Source organism: Cavia porcellus, unplaced genomic scaffold, assembly GCF_034190915.1.
Source record: "Cavia porcellus strain 051 isolate PalLab524CR breed Dunkin Hartley unplaced genomic scaffold, mCavPor4.1 scaffold_22, whole genome shotgun sequence".
Classification (NCBI taxonomy): Eukaryota; Metazoa; Chordata; class Mammalia; order Rodentia; family Caviidae; genus Cavia; species Cavia porcellus.
This window is the reverse complement of record NW_026947505.1, coordinates 23,887,370-23,903,044: the sequence shown is the minus strand read 5'-3', so window position 1 is coordinate 23,903,044 and position 15,675 is coordinate 23,887,370. Positions and strand designations below refer to the sequence as shown.

The window sequence follows — 15,675 nt, the reverse complement described above, 5'->3', positions numbered from 1 at the left end:
ACTTACTACTCAATGTCTAATAATCTTTATGGATCAAAATAACCTCGGGCTTGCTAACAACCCAAACTTCTTTTTTTTTCCTGCAATTTTTTTTTTTTTTTTGTCTTTTTCCTTTTTATCGATACCGGGGATCGAACTCACGACTGCCTGCTTGCAGGGCAGGTGCTTATGCCACTGAACTAAATCCCCAGCCCCAACAACCCAAACTTCTTAAAAGAGTAGTCTCAAACCCATGACATTCTTCTTTACTCCTGTAAGCTCTAACACCTCACCAACACATAAAGTACTTTCTTGAAACACATCAAAGATGGGTATCATGGCAAAAAAAAAAAAAAGATTTTTTTTCCCCTCAGTCTTCAAATTCCCCCCAAACTAACTGAATAGGTTATAACCTTTCAACTTTTCACATCTTGGATTTTACCACCAGCCCTTCAGATTAACTTGGCACCTTTTACATGCTCAAATGTAATAAAGGATGCCGGCAACAGCAAAAAGATGCTCTGTGGAATAAGAAACTATAAATTCCTATTGGGAGAGAAAAATGATACACGGTATGTTCTTTTCACAGCAATAGTTGCTGGCTGTACAGCAGAATTAGTGTATTGTGTACACTAGTAAAAATTTAAAGATATTCATCATGCAAATCCCTACTTTTAAAATGTAAAAACACATTTCTGACTTGTAGCAACCACTGGTAACTATTAGTTTAAGGCTACAAGAAAATCAGAAAAAATTTCAGAGGTTATACTGATTGACTTAGAAAGAAACGTGAAATTTAAAAAGACAAAAGAATAACACTCCTACAACATTCTTTGGGTAAGAGAAATTTGAAATATCTAAATTAAAATACTCAATCACCTATTTATTATCTGGTTAACTAAAAAAATCATCTAGTGTTCTTATGAAAAATAACAATACTTGAATTATTTAATCAACTTTTTGTGCAAGTCCAATGGAATTATATGTACTGGAAAACAGAACACAAAAGACTCAAATGCAATTCAAATGAAGAATGCAATTGTTAATAAAAAGAAGTTAGGCCACAAAAGGAACATTGGGAATTCAGACTAAAGAAAAACTGTGTAATTATCTGGTAAATAATAAATGGTTAGACAAGCATGATGGCACATGCTTGTAATCCTAGCACTTGGGAGGCTGAAGCAGGAGGATCACTGCAAGTTCAAGGCCAGCCAGGGCTACAAAGCAAGCTGAAGGTCAGCCTGAATTACATACCAAGACCTTGTCTCAAAAACAGGAAATAACAACAACAATAAAAATAGTAATAAGTGGTCAAATAGACAAAAAAGGGGGGGGGGGGTTAACAGCAGCTACTGAAATCAGAAAAATATGAATTAAAAGCCTCTTCAAACTAATAAAGGATCACAAAACATTTCACTGCTTAGTTTTATTTCAGTATGAGCAATTTATGCAATAGAAGAGGGATAGGAAAGCAAACAATTTGTAAGAATAAAAACAATTTAAATGGTTAATTAAAGCAGAAAGTCTCAGAAAACAAAACACTCAAAGGAGACTAAGTAGGGCAAAACCAGTGCAAGAATGCAGTTGAAGAGCAAAGAAATATGCTCAATTTCCAAAAAAGTACCTGATCACAGTATTTTGTTTTTTGTCTTAGCATGTGCTCTGAAAAGAGACACACTGAGAGAAAAGAAAAACCTTGCACAAAAAACTAGTATCCCACATCCAGTTGTATATGTACTAATACATAAGTGTTCGTGTGCAGGTGATTACAATTCTGTGGAACACAGCTTCCCTACATACATTTAAAAAAGGAAAGTGCAAAGGGAGGGGAACAGGGAAAAAAAAGACTCAGGATATATTATGTATCAGTACACATTCTCTAGGATGAATGTGATCATTATATATATCAAAAATTCTATACCAATAGAATTAATTTTCAAAAAAATCAGATCACATATAGGGTTCCTGCTAATTCACATTTGCTGTTCTTATGAAGCAAGTGTTATACTGCTATGAAACTTCCAAGTATTTTGTCAGAACACCATTAAAAAGTTAGAGATGAACAGCAAAATGATAGAATGGTCAGAAATGATAAAATGTAAAACAATTCTTACAAAGATGTTTATTTAGTAAAAAGCTAGGTGTTACTTGACCTAACTAGGAAGTTTGCTGCGGTGATTATGAATAGAATTTTATAGCCTTAAATACTTGCTTTAAAACTTATACTTACATTAATAGATTCAATCTGTCCAAATTCCTCAAAAAGGTTAGTTAAATCTTGTTGTGTTGCCTTCTTGTCCACTTGACCAACCCAGAGAGTAGTACTACACACTGAAAAGACATAAAGGACAAATGACTTAAATAATACAGTTAACTCCTTTTAAGGAGCTAAGAAAAAAGAACAATAATAACAATAGATTAAATTAATGGTAAAATATTCTAAAAACTTAATATGTATTTTATTTAAAATCAACTGCAATCAGTTTTAGGTGTGGCTGGATCCAGGTGTCAGCGGGGGACATCAGGATCTGCCCAGCTCTCATTCATCCTAGATTGCACCTTGTTCTTTAAAAATCGATCCATGGGGGCTCGAGAAGAGAAACAATTCACACTTTCCATGAGCCAACTGGCAAGGGGGGCTGAGAAACAAGAACACACCACCCCCTGCCTCCCCTGCCATAAGCAACTGGCTGATTCAGGACAGGCTGAGTTGATAGCAACTGAGGTACAAAAACAAATAGGGGCTGGGGATTAAGCACAGTGATATAAACACCTGCCTAAAAAATTAATGCTTACATTGCTTGACTGACCGAAGACCTAAGGCCAGTACTCTGAACATCTATTAAGAGGATAACACTATGGAATATAACAAATATGGAGGATTTCCTTCTGTCTTTTGAAACCCAGTATTATTGTTTTGGTCCATTTTGTTGTTTTTTTTTTTTTTATTCAATGTCTTGTTTTGATTGGTCTCATTCTGTTCTGCTTTTATTATGTCTGACAGTATGTGTGGCAAGTCTAAAGATAACAAGAGGAATCACGGTAGCCATGATTCATTTCCCTATTATCCTGTTTTGAAGTCCTGTATGGCTATCACTGTTTTGTTTTAGTATGCTTTCATTCTTTTTTGACTTGTTTTGTTGTTGATTTCCTAATATTTCCTGTTGATTCCTTGTTTTTGAAGTCCCGTATCACTTTCATCGTTCTGTTCTGATTAGCTTTATTCTGTTTTGTTTGATTTTATTCTTTTAAAAAAAAAATTCACATTTCCATTCAGTGAACCTACTATCAGGTCTGCTGTTCTCAAGTTTGGCTGCACACACTGAACCGCCTGTAGATGCCTCCTGCTTTGAGAGAAGATGAGTGGTATGAGGCATAGCAAAGTGAGAAATGGAAGTTTTAAAAAAAATTTCCAGGTGATTACAATATGAAAAGTTTCAAACTCATTTTCTACCGCAATCCCATCTGTGAAACTTAAGTGTTTGTATTAGAGTAAGTGAATGTTTGGTCCTAATCAGTTAAATCTGAAGACTGTAATACCTATGTTATCCTTAGGGAAATCAGTACTTTGCAGAGATTAAAAAATGGGAAAAATCTGATTTGGGAGCAACTTATTATCATGAAAGCCTTAAAGATACTTTACTATTGAAGGCCCACTGTCTTTTAATAAACATGTATTAAACACAGGACAATTTGCCTATTCTCAGCTGTACTGTGCATGCATCCATGAAAACTAAAGACATTTACTTTAAAATATTTACTCTGAATGCATTTATGGAGTTTTAATATACTGTACATGGAATTACGTTAATGTCCTGTTCAAAAACAAGTCTTTAACATTTTGACTATCTTGATAAGGCAGGTCTAGCAATAATTTAACTTCAAAGTAAAATATGATCTTCTGTAAATTACTAGCAGGTCTTTCTACTCTAGCTGTAAGAATTCAAGCACCTTCAAGATGTTTGATTAAGTGCTGGAAATTAGCCCACACTCTGATAACTGCTCTTTCCCTGCTAGTTGTTTCTTGTCTCATGTAGTCTAACCCTATGTATATATAATTATTATCCAACTAAATTTCTGTCTCTCCATCTCAAGATCTTTATTTTTTTTTATTTAAATAAGAGCCTCCAGATGGACATTGCTGGAATTTCTCCACTCACGCTAATACTAAAGTTTATAATTTGCTTTAAAAATTATAGCATATGGTTCACATAATAACCACTCTTACATATTTAGTGCTTACAAACTGTTAGAATACTATGGAATAGAAGTCACTGGGTCATATCATTTATTAATCAAGTCATTATTTTCAACTTGCAGTACATTTTACAAATAACTCTCATAATTCTGGTATTTGAACAGTTTTTCCTTTCTCTGTCACATTCAAAAAACCTAGGACAAAATTACTAACTTATCAAACCCCTTTTAACTTACGTGTGAAAAAATTTAGATGAGAAATTTTGCACCAGGTAAATAGTTTACTGAAACCAGCATTACTTACCACTTAATGTTTTAGACCTAATTGGAGGTAACCCCTTTTTCTGCCGTTCTTTCTCCCTTTCTCTGGCTCTCCTTTCACTTGAGTATGAACGTGATGACTTCCTCTTTCTTTCTCTTGAGCGGGAGCGTGATCGCTTTCTGTGCTTACGCTTTCTAGAACCAGATCGTGACCTGGATCTTCGTTTTCTTGGTGATCTATAAAAAATGTTTTATTTACTTCTAATGACAATGTTATTCTTCCAGCAAATTTGCAAATATCAAGAAGCAAGGGAGGACAAAGTTTGCTACTTCTTGAAATGCTTTATAATATAATCAAGTATCAAACACGCATTTTGCTTGAATATCATACTGGGTACATCTACACTGCTGAAAAATGTTTAATGACTCTGAATGTAGGTGAACATTCACCTAGAAAAAGTGAGTAAGATCTGAGAAAGGGCTTCATAGTGTCTTCCAGTATATTTTCAAATAGAAGTCAAGAACACAAATGAAAGATCAAAGAAAATAAAACGAACGTTTATGCGATGAAAATGTTAGCCTCCTATCATGAGAAAATAAGACAAATTTTCCAACAAAGCATTACTTCACTATGTAATTCTGCAAAAGAATTTTGTACTTCTAAAATTTTATGTTGCCTAACTTTACAATAGTACGTGATACTGAAATAATTGCAACATTCAACTCTGCAGATTTTCCAGAGGTTAGAGAATTAATATCTATTTAATAGGGGATTAATACCTATTTAATTAATACCTATTTATAGGGGGTTAATACCTATTTAAAAAATACATAAGTATATAACATAAGCTGGGCATGGAGGACATATTCCTTTTTTTTTTTTTTTTTTTTATCTTTTTCATTTTTATTGGTACCAGGGATCAAACTCACGACCACCTGCTTGCAAGGCAGGTGCTTATGCAACTGAGCTAAATCCCCAGCCCCTAGGACATATTCTTATAATTCCAACACTCTGAGAGACTGAGGTAGGAGGATCACAAATTCAAACCCAGGCTGGGTAACTTAATAAGGCCTATTAAAACGATAAACAGACAGATAAACAAGTAAGAAGGACATGGGGCTGGGGATTTAGCTCAGCGGCATAAGCACCTGCCTTGTAAGCAGGCAGTCATGAGTTCGATCCCCAGTACCAGTAAAAAAAAAAAAAAAAAAAAGACAAGTAAGAAGGACACACAGGAAGAAAGGAAAGAGGGAGGAAAAGAATGAAGGACAGACAGATGGACAGCAGGCAGATGTAGTTCAGTATGAAGCACTGGGTTCAACTCTCTAATACTGCAGAGAGGAGGGGCGTTAAAGACCAATGACTTTATGTTAAATCTAAAAATAAAAACATTTATAGTAAACGTTCTATAATATCTTAGTACTATACTTGGCATTTTGTACAAATGATTTTGAAATTTAATTTTTTAGGCATTTTGGTATTATTAGAAAATCAATTAGAATTTAAGAAATACAATTAACAGATGTTCAGAGGTAATAACATCCTAAACTGTCATCCTAATACTAACTAAAATTAAGTGATAAACCAAAATTTCAGTTTTACGATATACCTGCCACTGTTATGTAACTTATTCAAATGGCACAGACATACCCAATAAAAAATAGAACAAAGGTTTTCATGTTTTTGCTTTCAATTTACTTTCTAGGAAGATTAAAAATTTCACAAGAAAAATTTTTTTAATCTTGATGCAAAGAAAGCAAGCCAACATTTTTAAGTTCACACACAGGTACTGTTAAGTATTATTATAGAACCTTGAACGTGATCGTGAATGAGTCCTTGATCTTGAACGAACTGCTACTTTCTTAGCTTCTTGTTCAAAGACTTCCTCTTGTACTCCATCTTGCCCTTCATCTATATCCATATCCTTGAAAGTGAAAAGGGCAAGCAAAATAGAAAGTTTAGATTTCTTCCTTTAAAAAAGGAGTTAGTGTCCAATAGATTAAAAAGTGGCATATGGGGACTGTATAGAAAAGACACATTCAGGACATTATTACTATTCAATATTTTGCATGATTTCTTAAAATAATTTTAGAAATTTGTGACTCAGAAAAGTCCTTACCTGTTGTTGAATATCTATGGAATCATCCAAAGTTGCCTCAGGTTCAAGAAAATGTTGCTGACTGCTCCCTTGTGATGGTGACGCCGAATGCTCAGACCCAAATGTTCCTTCTTGACTATCCTGAGGAGTTGCCTATTAAAAAACACCAACATTGGGATACACTTTTATGAAAACTTAGATACAACAAACATCACAATTACATGTTTAGAGGAGCCCAATATTCAGAAATTTCATGTTAAATTCTTTATAATCAAATCTAAAATTGCAGTTTTATATAAACTCAAGTTTACCTAAAAGCAAAGAACATTTTTAAATAGTTTGAACCATTATTCGAAGTGCAGAAACAGCTATGTCTCATCTGCTATCCCTTCCAGCTGAAGTACCTATTCCTTTTTTAATATACTCCAAATCCTTCACACTTCTATTACAGAAACGAGAAATTTGCCAATGTTTACAAATTTATGTAGCTCCATCAGGAAAGAGTCTATTTCATGCCAGAACCTCAAATAATCACTTTTCCATTTACCTTTGTACATACTACTTGCCTAAGAATAACTGTACATATTTTAAAAGTTTTTGTGGTATTGCATTAAGTTCTTTCATGTCTCCAAATTTTTATTAATAGCAAAGTGAACTGTATGAATTTTCTAACACTTAAGCTGAAACGTTTATACCTACAAGTATTTCTCATATAAAATAGAACTAAACTTCGTAATACATTTAATCTTGGTTCTATGATTGAACATACTGGTTAATTCTAGGGTGCAATACATTTTCTTACTTCATCATCCATGAAACTTAAAAAGATTTTTACAAAACAAAAGAATGTTAAACTTTAGTTCACGTGTTTTAAAATTCCCGGCTACACAGAAAATAGTGGTGTATCTTAAGATTGATTATATATAATATTAGCTATATAGTTTTGCATTACATGTTTAATTTCACTAGGCTTCAACTTCCTCTAGAGTAAATGGGAGTTATAATGCCTACCTCATGAAGACTCAATGTAATTATGTTTAATATATGCCTAACAAAGTTCTTGCCAAATGGTAATAACAATTACATTTTTAAAATTAAAACAGTAATCTTTTTATGGTTATCATTACCACCAATAACAAAATCATTATTATTTTGCTAAACAAAGAACAAAGTAGAAGGAAAAAAAAACACAAAAAAGTGGTAGTTCTAAAAGCCCACCTCAGACAAGGCGTAGTGGTTCACGCCTGTAATCCCAGCACTCAGGAGGCTGAGGCAGGAGTACTGTCACGAGTTCAAAGCTGGCCTGGGGTACAAAGGGAACTCTAGGCCAGCCTAAACTACACAGTGAGACCCTGTATCCAAAAGTAAAAAAATAAAATAGAATAAAATAAAAGCCCACCTTAGCCTTCTGATTGTTACTTCCAGAATACTGAAATTAAATTTATGGATTTATTAAACTGCCAGAACACACTGATTACAGAAAACACTATAAAAAATTGAAAAGCTTAATCCACAGTAGTATACAGTTAAAGAAATATCATACTTTAAAAAAGGAAATGAAGTGACTGGTATACACTGAAACAGATGAGAAAATATACTATTACGTCCAAAAGCAAACACCAATCAACCACCCCAGGATAACTCCAATTTACAGAAAAAAACAGTAATAACTCCAAAGACCACAAGATGGGGTTATGAACCTTCTGTGGTTGTTGCTGTTCCAGAAGCTGCTGTCTGAGATGTTCAAGGTTTTGCTGTTGTAGTTGTTCTGCTATCTGATGAAAAATGGAATTGTTCACAGATTCTGAAACATGAGAACTAAAAAGAAAATTGAAAGAAATCTATTTTAACACTCATTAAGGATAATATAAAAATAACTTGAGTATTCAAAGACAAAACTGCCAATTTGATAAAATGTGCTCTATTATTACATTTGTTTTTGAAATATTAACACGCAAATAAAATGCTTAGGAACATTAAAGCATTAAAAGAACTGTGCTTACTAGTGTTTCAACAGATAGATACCATATCATTAGATACATATGAAGATCTAATATTACTATTTTGTACTATCAAATATATGGAAATTAGTAAATTTTATTACAGCTAAGAAAACACAAATAGTATTTTAAACATTGTCATTTTAAATCCTTTTAATAGTGTGAAAGTGGGAAAAATGCTCTACTGATCATTATGTGTAGGGTCCACAAGTGTAACTAACCATAAACTTCATAAAACTAATATGCTTTTAGAAAAGCACGCACATTACTTGGCCTATTACCAGAAACAGACAGTAAACAGGATATAATCATTTAACTATGTTCTAGGAAATTCACTCCTGAAATTCTGGGGGCCACAAGCTAAGACATGAACCAAAAACGAGGGCATCCCTAAAGGGTCAGTCCTGACACAATTGAAGAAAAGTGTACTACTCGTGGAGCAAATAAACCTAAGAGGAAAAATAACATCTACTTTCAAACATTCACATGCTAAATGTCAAAAGGTAAAGGAGTAAATTTGCTTCCTTGCTTCAAAAAGAAGAAAAAGTAGAAAAAAAGGAAACAAAATTCAGTTTCACAATTAAATTCTTGTCTTAGAAGACATTAAGATACTGGATACATAATGACAGAGTTGTCAGACATTTTCACACATTTAGGACATTGATCTACAGGCTCTCAAATGCTCCAATTTCATAATCTAAATATTAGTTTTTAATTTTATCAAGAAAATTTCCTGTAACAAAAGGATATATTTGTATTTTATGTTCTATGATTATGCATACATGTTAACCAAATACATAAAACTAATAATCTGTTGGAAATATGAGTGCTAGAGGCTTTCATCATTTGTCTTCTATCTTGAATTCTCACAAATTCCACCTCCCAAACTCCAACATCCTCCTTCTACAGTCTTTTCATATAGAATACCTCTTTAGAACCTATGACTTTGCACAATTGTTGGAGAAAGGGGTAACACTGATTTAAGTAACTACATAGAATCTATTTCTTCACATCCCTACAAACCCAATCCTTACTCTTGATTAGTTTATATATTTCTTATAATTTGATACATTTCCTCAAATTGGACCCTAACACTAGGCCCAATATTCTTTTTAAAAGATATAAATAAAGTCAACAGAAACACTGAAAATACCACAATCAGATATTTCAATATTTCTATAAGGAATTTTCATGTATTCTATTTGCAAAGGTGTGAAAAAGAATCTCAGTAATCTAGGGAGGCAACAAGGGAGCAACTTTATCTTCTTTCAGTAATGTAATGTTCAGTGGTACATAACTTGTTCAAAGTATATTTAACAGATCAGATGGAAATATTCTACCCAATATTTATAGAATAATACAAAGAAACTATGATCATAAAGAAAAACATAATTCTTACAGTTGAGGAGCTGGAATTTCCTTTTTGGGTTCTTCACTATGCTCAGAATCTTCACCAAAATCAAACCTATCCATCAACTTCTGAGAGCAAGAGAAAGAAAAGGACAAATTAAGAGGTGCTTCACACAAATATAAATTAAAAATGCTATTTTAAATGTCTCTTGAGTTTATCATTAGTGTATTTTAAATCATTTTACACAATAGAATGAAGTATGGGTGGATCTTTACTCTTTGTTTAAAGCACTCTGCCATACATTTAGTGCCCTATTTGTCGTGGCTTCAATTTCTGCAGTTGCCACAGTCAATTGTACTTGAACATATTTGTCTGTTTCAAGTGACCGTATTTATATAATTTTTATTACAGTATACTGTTATATTTTTATTATTTAATATTTAAATAGATACTATTTAATTTCTTATTGTGCCTAATTTTGTATACTAAACTTCTTAATAAGTATGTATGTATAGGAAAAGAAATTATGTGTAGATGACTTGGTACTATCTGCAGCTTCAAGGATCCATAGGGGTCCCTCTGGGAATGAGGTGGTATTACTACCATATGATAGTAGGCAGTGTACACACTATGTTGTGACATAGACAATATAAACACTAATGTTCTAATTTACAGAAGAAAATATGAAGGATTAAAGTAACTTGGTAGCCTGCCCACTGTAATACAGTTTGATAAAATATCTATAACTATAATTAGTGGATTGACTCCCAAGTGTAATTCTCATTGCAAAGAGAGTGCTTCGCTATCTTTAAATTTTCAATTTAAAGTTTTTTTTATGTAGTTCAGCAATTTTAAAGTTAGAAAAATTAGACTTGGAAGCTGCAAGCCAAAATAGTCCAGCTAATAATTTAAAAAATCAATTTTTATCTTCCTATGAAAATAACAGTAGCAGAAATTAAAAACATACACATATACTACTTCTCAGGTATATAATAGGTATAATAAGCATACCTAGAGTATCAAACAGTAAATTATACATTGAACATTTTCAATACTAGACCAAGAAACGGAGGCAGAAGGGTGGGAGGTGAGAGGAAGTACAAAAAATTCAAATATAGTATGTGCAGGCACCAATTGCCCATGATTAATGCAATCATTATGTACTGCAAACACATACTAATAACAATGAATACTAGAAAAAAGATAAAAACACTATCTTCTATACTTAGGCTTCAATTTATAATAATTAATGTAAAAAATTGTAGAGAAGTTTTCCTTTGACCTTTCACATACTGAACAATTTTAATTTCAGAAATTAAAATTACAGAACATAGACCACCACACTTAATATAATTATAGCATCTATACCATGAATTTCAAAAAACAGTAACTTGCTTTAATGGAAAATATACTATCTTTAATCAAAAAAAATTACTGTATATTAAATGTTTCAAGGATTTAAAAATTATTTTGTAAGTTTGAATCATTTATAAAATAGAAATGTTTCAGAGTACAGTGATAAAAGTTTCTGATAAAATGTAACTATATAATAGAATAGACAAATTAAACGAGATTTATCATTTCATATAGAATACATATACTATTTCAATTACTACCTTGTTAAAAGAGACTCCCTGTTCTAAGGGAGTAAGTGTGTTGGCTGCTGCAGCTGCAGCTGTAAGCTGTGCAGTGAGAGCCTGCAACTGAACCACAAGACCAGCATCCAGGGCCTGCAGGATGGAAGGCTGGGGCTTCTGCTGTTGTATCTGTAAAGTCTGTATTAACTGCTGAAGCTGGAGGGGGAAAAAATAGTACAAAATAGGAGCTGAGTTTTATTTATAAGGATGTCACTGACAACTTTTAGTCAATAAAGTTAATCATTCTAAACAATCTGTGATAATCAAGAAAAGGTTTGTATACATACACAACAGTACTTTGTTTATCCTGCTTCTGTAAAGTCAAATTTTAAACATAACAAGCAGCCATACCATAAAAACAAAAACGAAAAAAAAAATTCTTCACAAGTTGACTGGTTATTTTCCACTAATCTTCTCATCCCCCTCTTCATTTAAGTCTGTAAAGGGATGAGTATTGACAACAGCAGCATCTTTTACTATCATTCAGATTTACCAGCTGAGAATATATTTTCTGAAAGCAGAAGACTAAGAAATTTGTTCTGTGAAGCACAGTCTGAGACAAAGTAAATGATGCATGTTAACCACAGTTGAAAGCAACTCATTTACACTATTTACCCACCCATATTAAATACAACAGTAAGCTCTTTAAGATTCCATAAAGAAACCCCTATATATATACTTCTGATGTATATATATACATCAGAAGTAACAAAGTTTTAAAATAAAAGGTAACAGGTACATAGATATGGTTTGGTAGGAAGAATAACATTCCATAGCACAGTAAGAGAACCACAGCTGACAACAATTGAGTGCTTCAGAATAGAGAGGATTTCGATGTTTCAACAAAAAGAGTAAAGGATTTCAGAGTAGAGAGGATTTTGATATTTTCAACAAAAATAAACTATAAATGGGTGGAATCAATGAATACACATACACACACACCAATAACCCTAATTTAATCATTACATATCATATATGTTTACTGAAATGTCACACTATTGTGCTCTGCATGTATGTAATTACTGTACTAGTAATTAAAAATATATTACAAAATAATTTTGAAATAATTTTTAAAAGTTCTAAATAAAGTAGCAAAGCTACTGATAGTCAAAAAAGCTTTATTTAAGTTCAACTTTCAGTGTGAAAGACCAGGCAGAAATACCATGCAACGTGACATTAAATAAAATGTCATGCCTTTTGTAATTTAACAACATTAGAAAAGAAAGTAGAGTTGTTTAATCAAACATTTTCTAAAAGTAAAACACACTGTTAATGTGATAAAAAAAATCAATACAAAAATATGTAAAGCTCTGTAACAACTAATCAACACATATCTCTAAATCCTTATGAAGAAGGAAGGAAAGAAAAAAGGGACAAGAGAAAGGAAGTAAAGAAAAGAAATGCTGTATTTCTCCTTTACGTATTTTTACTATTCCTCTTGGCAACTTCATCTGTACAGCTGTTCCTACCCAAGTTCCAGTATTCAACTTATCTCTCTACAATGACTTCATGTTTTATCAATTACCACTGTACTGACCTTCTGTACTATGTCTTTGGGAAAAAATAAAAAAACTGCTGTCTTACTGACTTTCTTTGTGAGATTTTTTCTGGAAAATTCCTTCTATCAAGTTATTACTAGGCTCTTAAAATGAAAACCTCTGCTTTGTCAATTATTTTCAATATATTATCACACATGAAATGTTATCTAATATCCAGATCATGTTTCCTGTCTCTTTAAAAAATAAACTAGATCCAAAACAACTTTACACTGAATTGATTTTGTAAACCTCTAAAAGGTTCAGATGTTTTTAAAGTATTTTTTCACACAATACCCAATCTTACTATTTTTCGCACAGTTATCACATCTCTTCCAGTATCACTGTTGCAGAAAGGAAGACATTCCTTATTTGTAGTCATTTTCCTCTCCAACTCATGTAAAATACTGTTCAGATCACATGACTTCAATATAAAAATCCCTGTCAATTCCATACTGCTTACTATGACTTCTGTATTCCCATTGTTACTGTTTTCAACACCTTGGTCTCATTTAAGATTGCCTTTTCAACTTTGTCATTAATAATTTACACAGTCCATCCTCTACACAACTCTAAAATACCTCTTGTATAGCCAACATTGGCAGGCCCCTGTATGTCATTCATTCTACAACAGTGTAATGAAACCTAGTATCATGCAGATGTACAGCAACAAAAAGGACAGACAAAAATCCAGACCCTGGGACAGCACATATTGCAATAGAAGAAACAAAAAAATATATAACCATTACAAAACAAGCCAAGTATATGTTACAGACGGTAGTATGAACTAAGAAAGGCAATAAAGCAAGTGAGAAAGTGAGAAACATAAGGAAAGAGAAGAGCTGAGTGTGGCGGCACATGCCTATAATCCCAGCACTTGGCAGGCTGAGGATGGAGGGTCATGGCAAGTTTAAGGCCAGCCTGGGCTACCCAATGAGTTCAAAGCTAGCCTAAACTACATAGCAAGACCTGTTTCAAAGGGGGGGAGGGGGATGCAGAAGGGAAGTAGTTTTAATTTTTAGTAGTCAGGCCTCATTATAGTGACATTTAAATGATGATTTATAGGAGACTGATATCATATGAATATATGTTTCAATATAGGAAACATCAAGTGTAAAGATCTTTGGCAGTGAGTAGTATACATAAAGCACAGCAAAAATGCCAGTGTGGCTAGGGTGGAACAAAATACTACACTTGGGTAAATAAATGATGAAGGAAAACAAATTATTTGACAATAGGAGGGTCCAAAAGAGTAAAGGAAAGTTAACATTTGTTTAGAGAAAGCTATGCACTGTGATGGAAAATGTTGACAAGAGAATAAGAGATCAATCTGAGAACAAACAAGACTTAGTGAAGGGACTATCTTAGGATGAGACTCAAGACAACTGAGAAAAGAGATGATAAAACAGGAACAATATTAGCAAAGAAAATATATATATCATTTTAGAGGAATATATTTACCAGTAACAAAAATGTTGGAAAATTTAATAGTTATTACTGAGAATACCTATAAATACTGGATTTTATGCAATTTCTGTACATTTGTGAGTCCATGTTTAAGACCGAAAAGACTTTTTTTTGAGACAAGGTCTCACATTGTAGTTAAGGCTGGCTCTGAATTCACTATGTAGTCTAGGCTGATCTCAAACTCAGCCTCCTGAATGCTAGGATTACAGGCATGCATCATCACACCCAATTTAGAAGACCATCTGTAAAGATTAATTTTAATTTTTAAAATTATGAGAAAAACAAAATAATGAATCAAAAAGCAAAGAGAAGAAGCAAAGATACCAAATGCCATTTAGAGAGTCTATAAACAGTCCAAAAATAAAGACTGGGTAATATGGTAATAGAAAGAAAACAAAGCAAAATATCTAAGAAACATAAATCTTTAACAAAAACAAACTGAACGTAGTGGTACACACCTCCCAGCACTCGGGAGGCTAAGGCAGGGTAATCGCTGCAAGTTTGAGGCCAGCCTGTCCTACATAGTGAGACTCTCTCTCAAAAAGCCCAAAAAATTTTTAAAAGTTAAATAAAATTAGCAAAACCAATAAAATATAGTAAAATGAGCAGCAAAAGTGAGATTTTTAAAAATTATGAAAAAGTACTAAAATTTGTTTTTAATCATAAATATTTATTGCTAAAGTCTTATTTTCTAATTCACTATTAAAATCAAAGTAAACTATTTCAAAGTTTATTCAATATCCAGCTCACTGGTATTATGCCATGTAACAGAAGATTTTCCTTCAAATCACCTTTCAACAAACTTTTGTTGGGATTTTGCAATGTGTAAGGCTCTGTGTTTTCTGCTGGGATATACAAAAATCAGAAACTATTCTCTGGCCTTTGGAAGCCTAATACCTACTAGGAAAGTTAAATGCAATGCATAAATACAACTATAATGCATAATAAATTCAATCAAAATGAAAAATTAGAGAACTGGGAGAAGTAAAAAAAGCAAGGTCTTAGAAATTCAACATAGAGATAATAACTTGGTTTGAATAGTGGAGTTGGGTAAAGTTCTGATGTACAGAAGATAATGACACCATTTTTATCTTTTTTTCAGGTTTCAATAAAGATGCCTCTTATTTCTCACTGACAGAATCAAAGTTG

General features: G+C 32.7%; 1 protein-coding gene across 8 annotated transcripts in view; it reads right to left on the bottom strand.

Moving 5' to 3' along the window:
* Positions 1-15,675, bottom strand: part of Scaf8 (SR-related CTD associated factor 8) — a 232,920-nt gene that overhangs the window by 152,497 nt on the left and 64,748 nt on the right. For all 8 annotated transcript variants that reach the window (XR_010041897.1, XR_010041896.1, XR_010041898.1 and 5 more), the window contains 7 exons: positions 11,504-11,680; positions 9,936-10,015; positions 8,237-8,354; positions 6,558-6,689; positions 6,250-6,362; positions 4,481-4,674; positions 2,210-2,310 (listed from right to left, as the gene is read on the bottom strand). Coding sequence is in view for 5 of the 8 variants with exons in the window: in XM_063232932.1 (XP_063089002.1) it covers positions 2,210-2,310; positions 4,481-4,674; positions 6,250-6,362; positions 6,558-6,689; positions 8,237-8,354; positions 9,936-10,015; positions 11,504-11,680 (915 nt within the window). In the remaining 3 variants the exon portion in view is untranslated. The remainder of the gene's footprint in view (positions 1-2,209; positions 2,311-4,480; positions 4,675-6,249; positions 6,363-6,557; positions 6,690-8,236; positions 8,355-9,935; positions 10,016-11,503; positions 11,681-15,675) is intronic.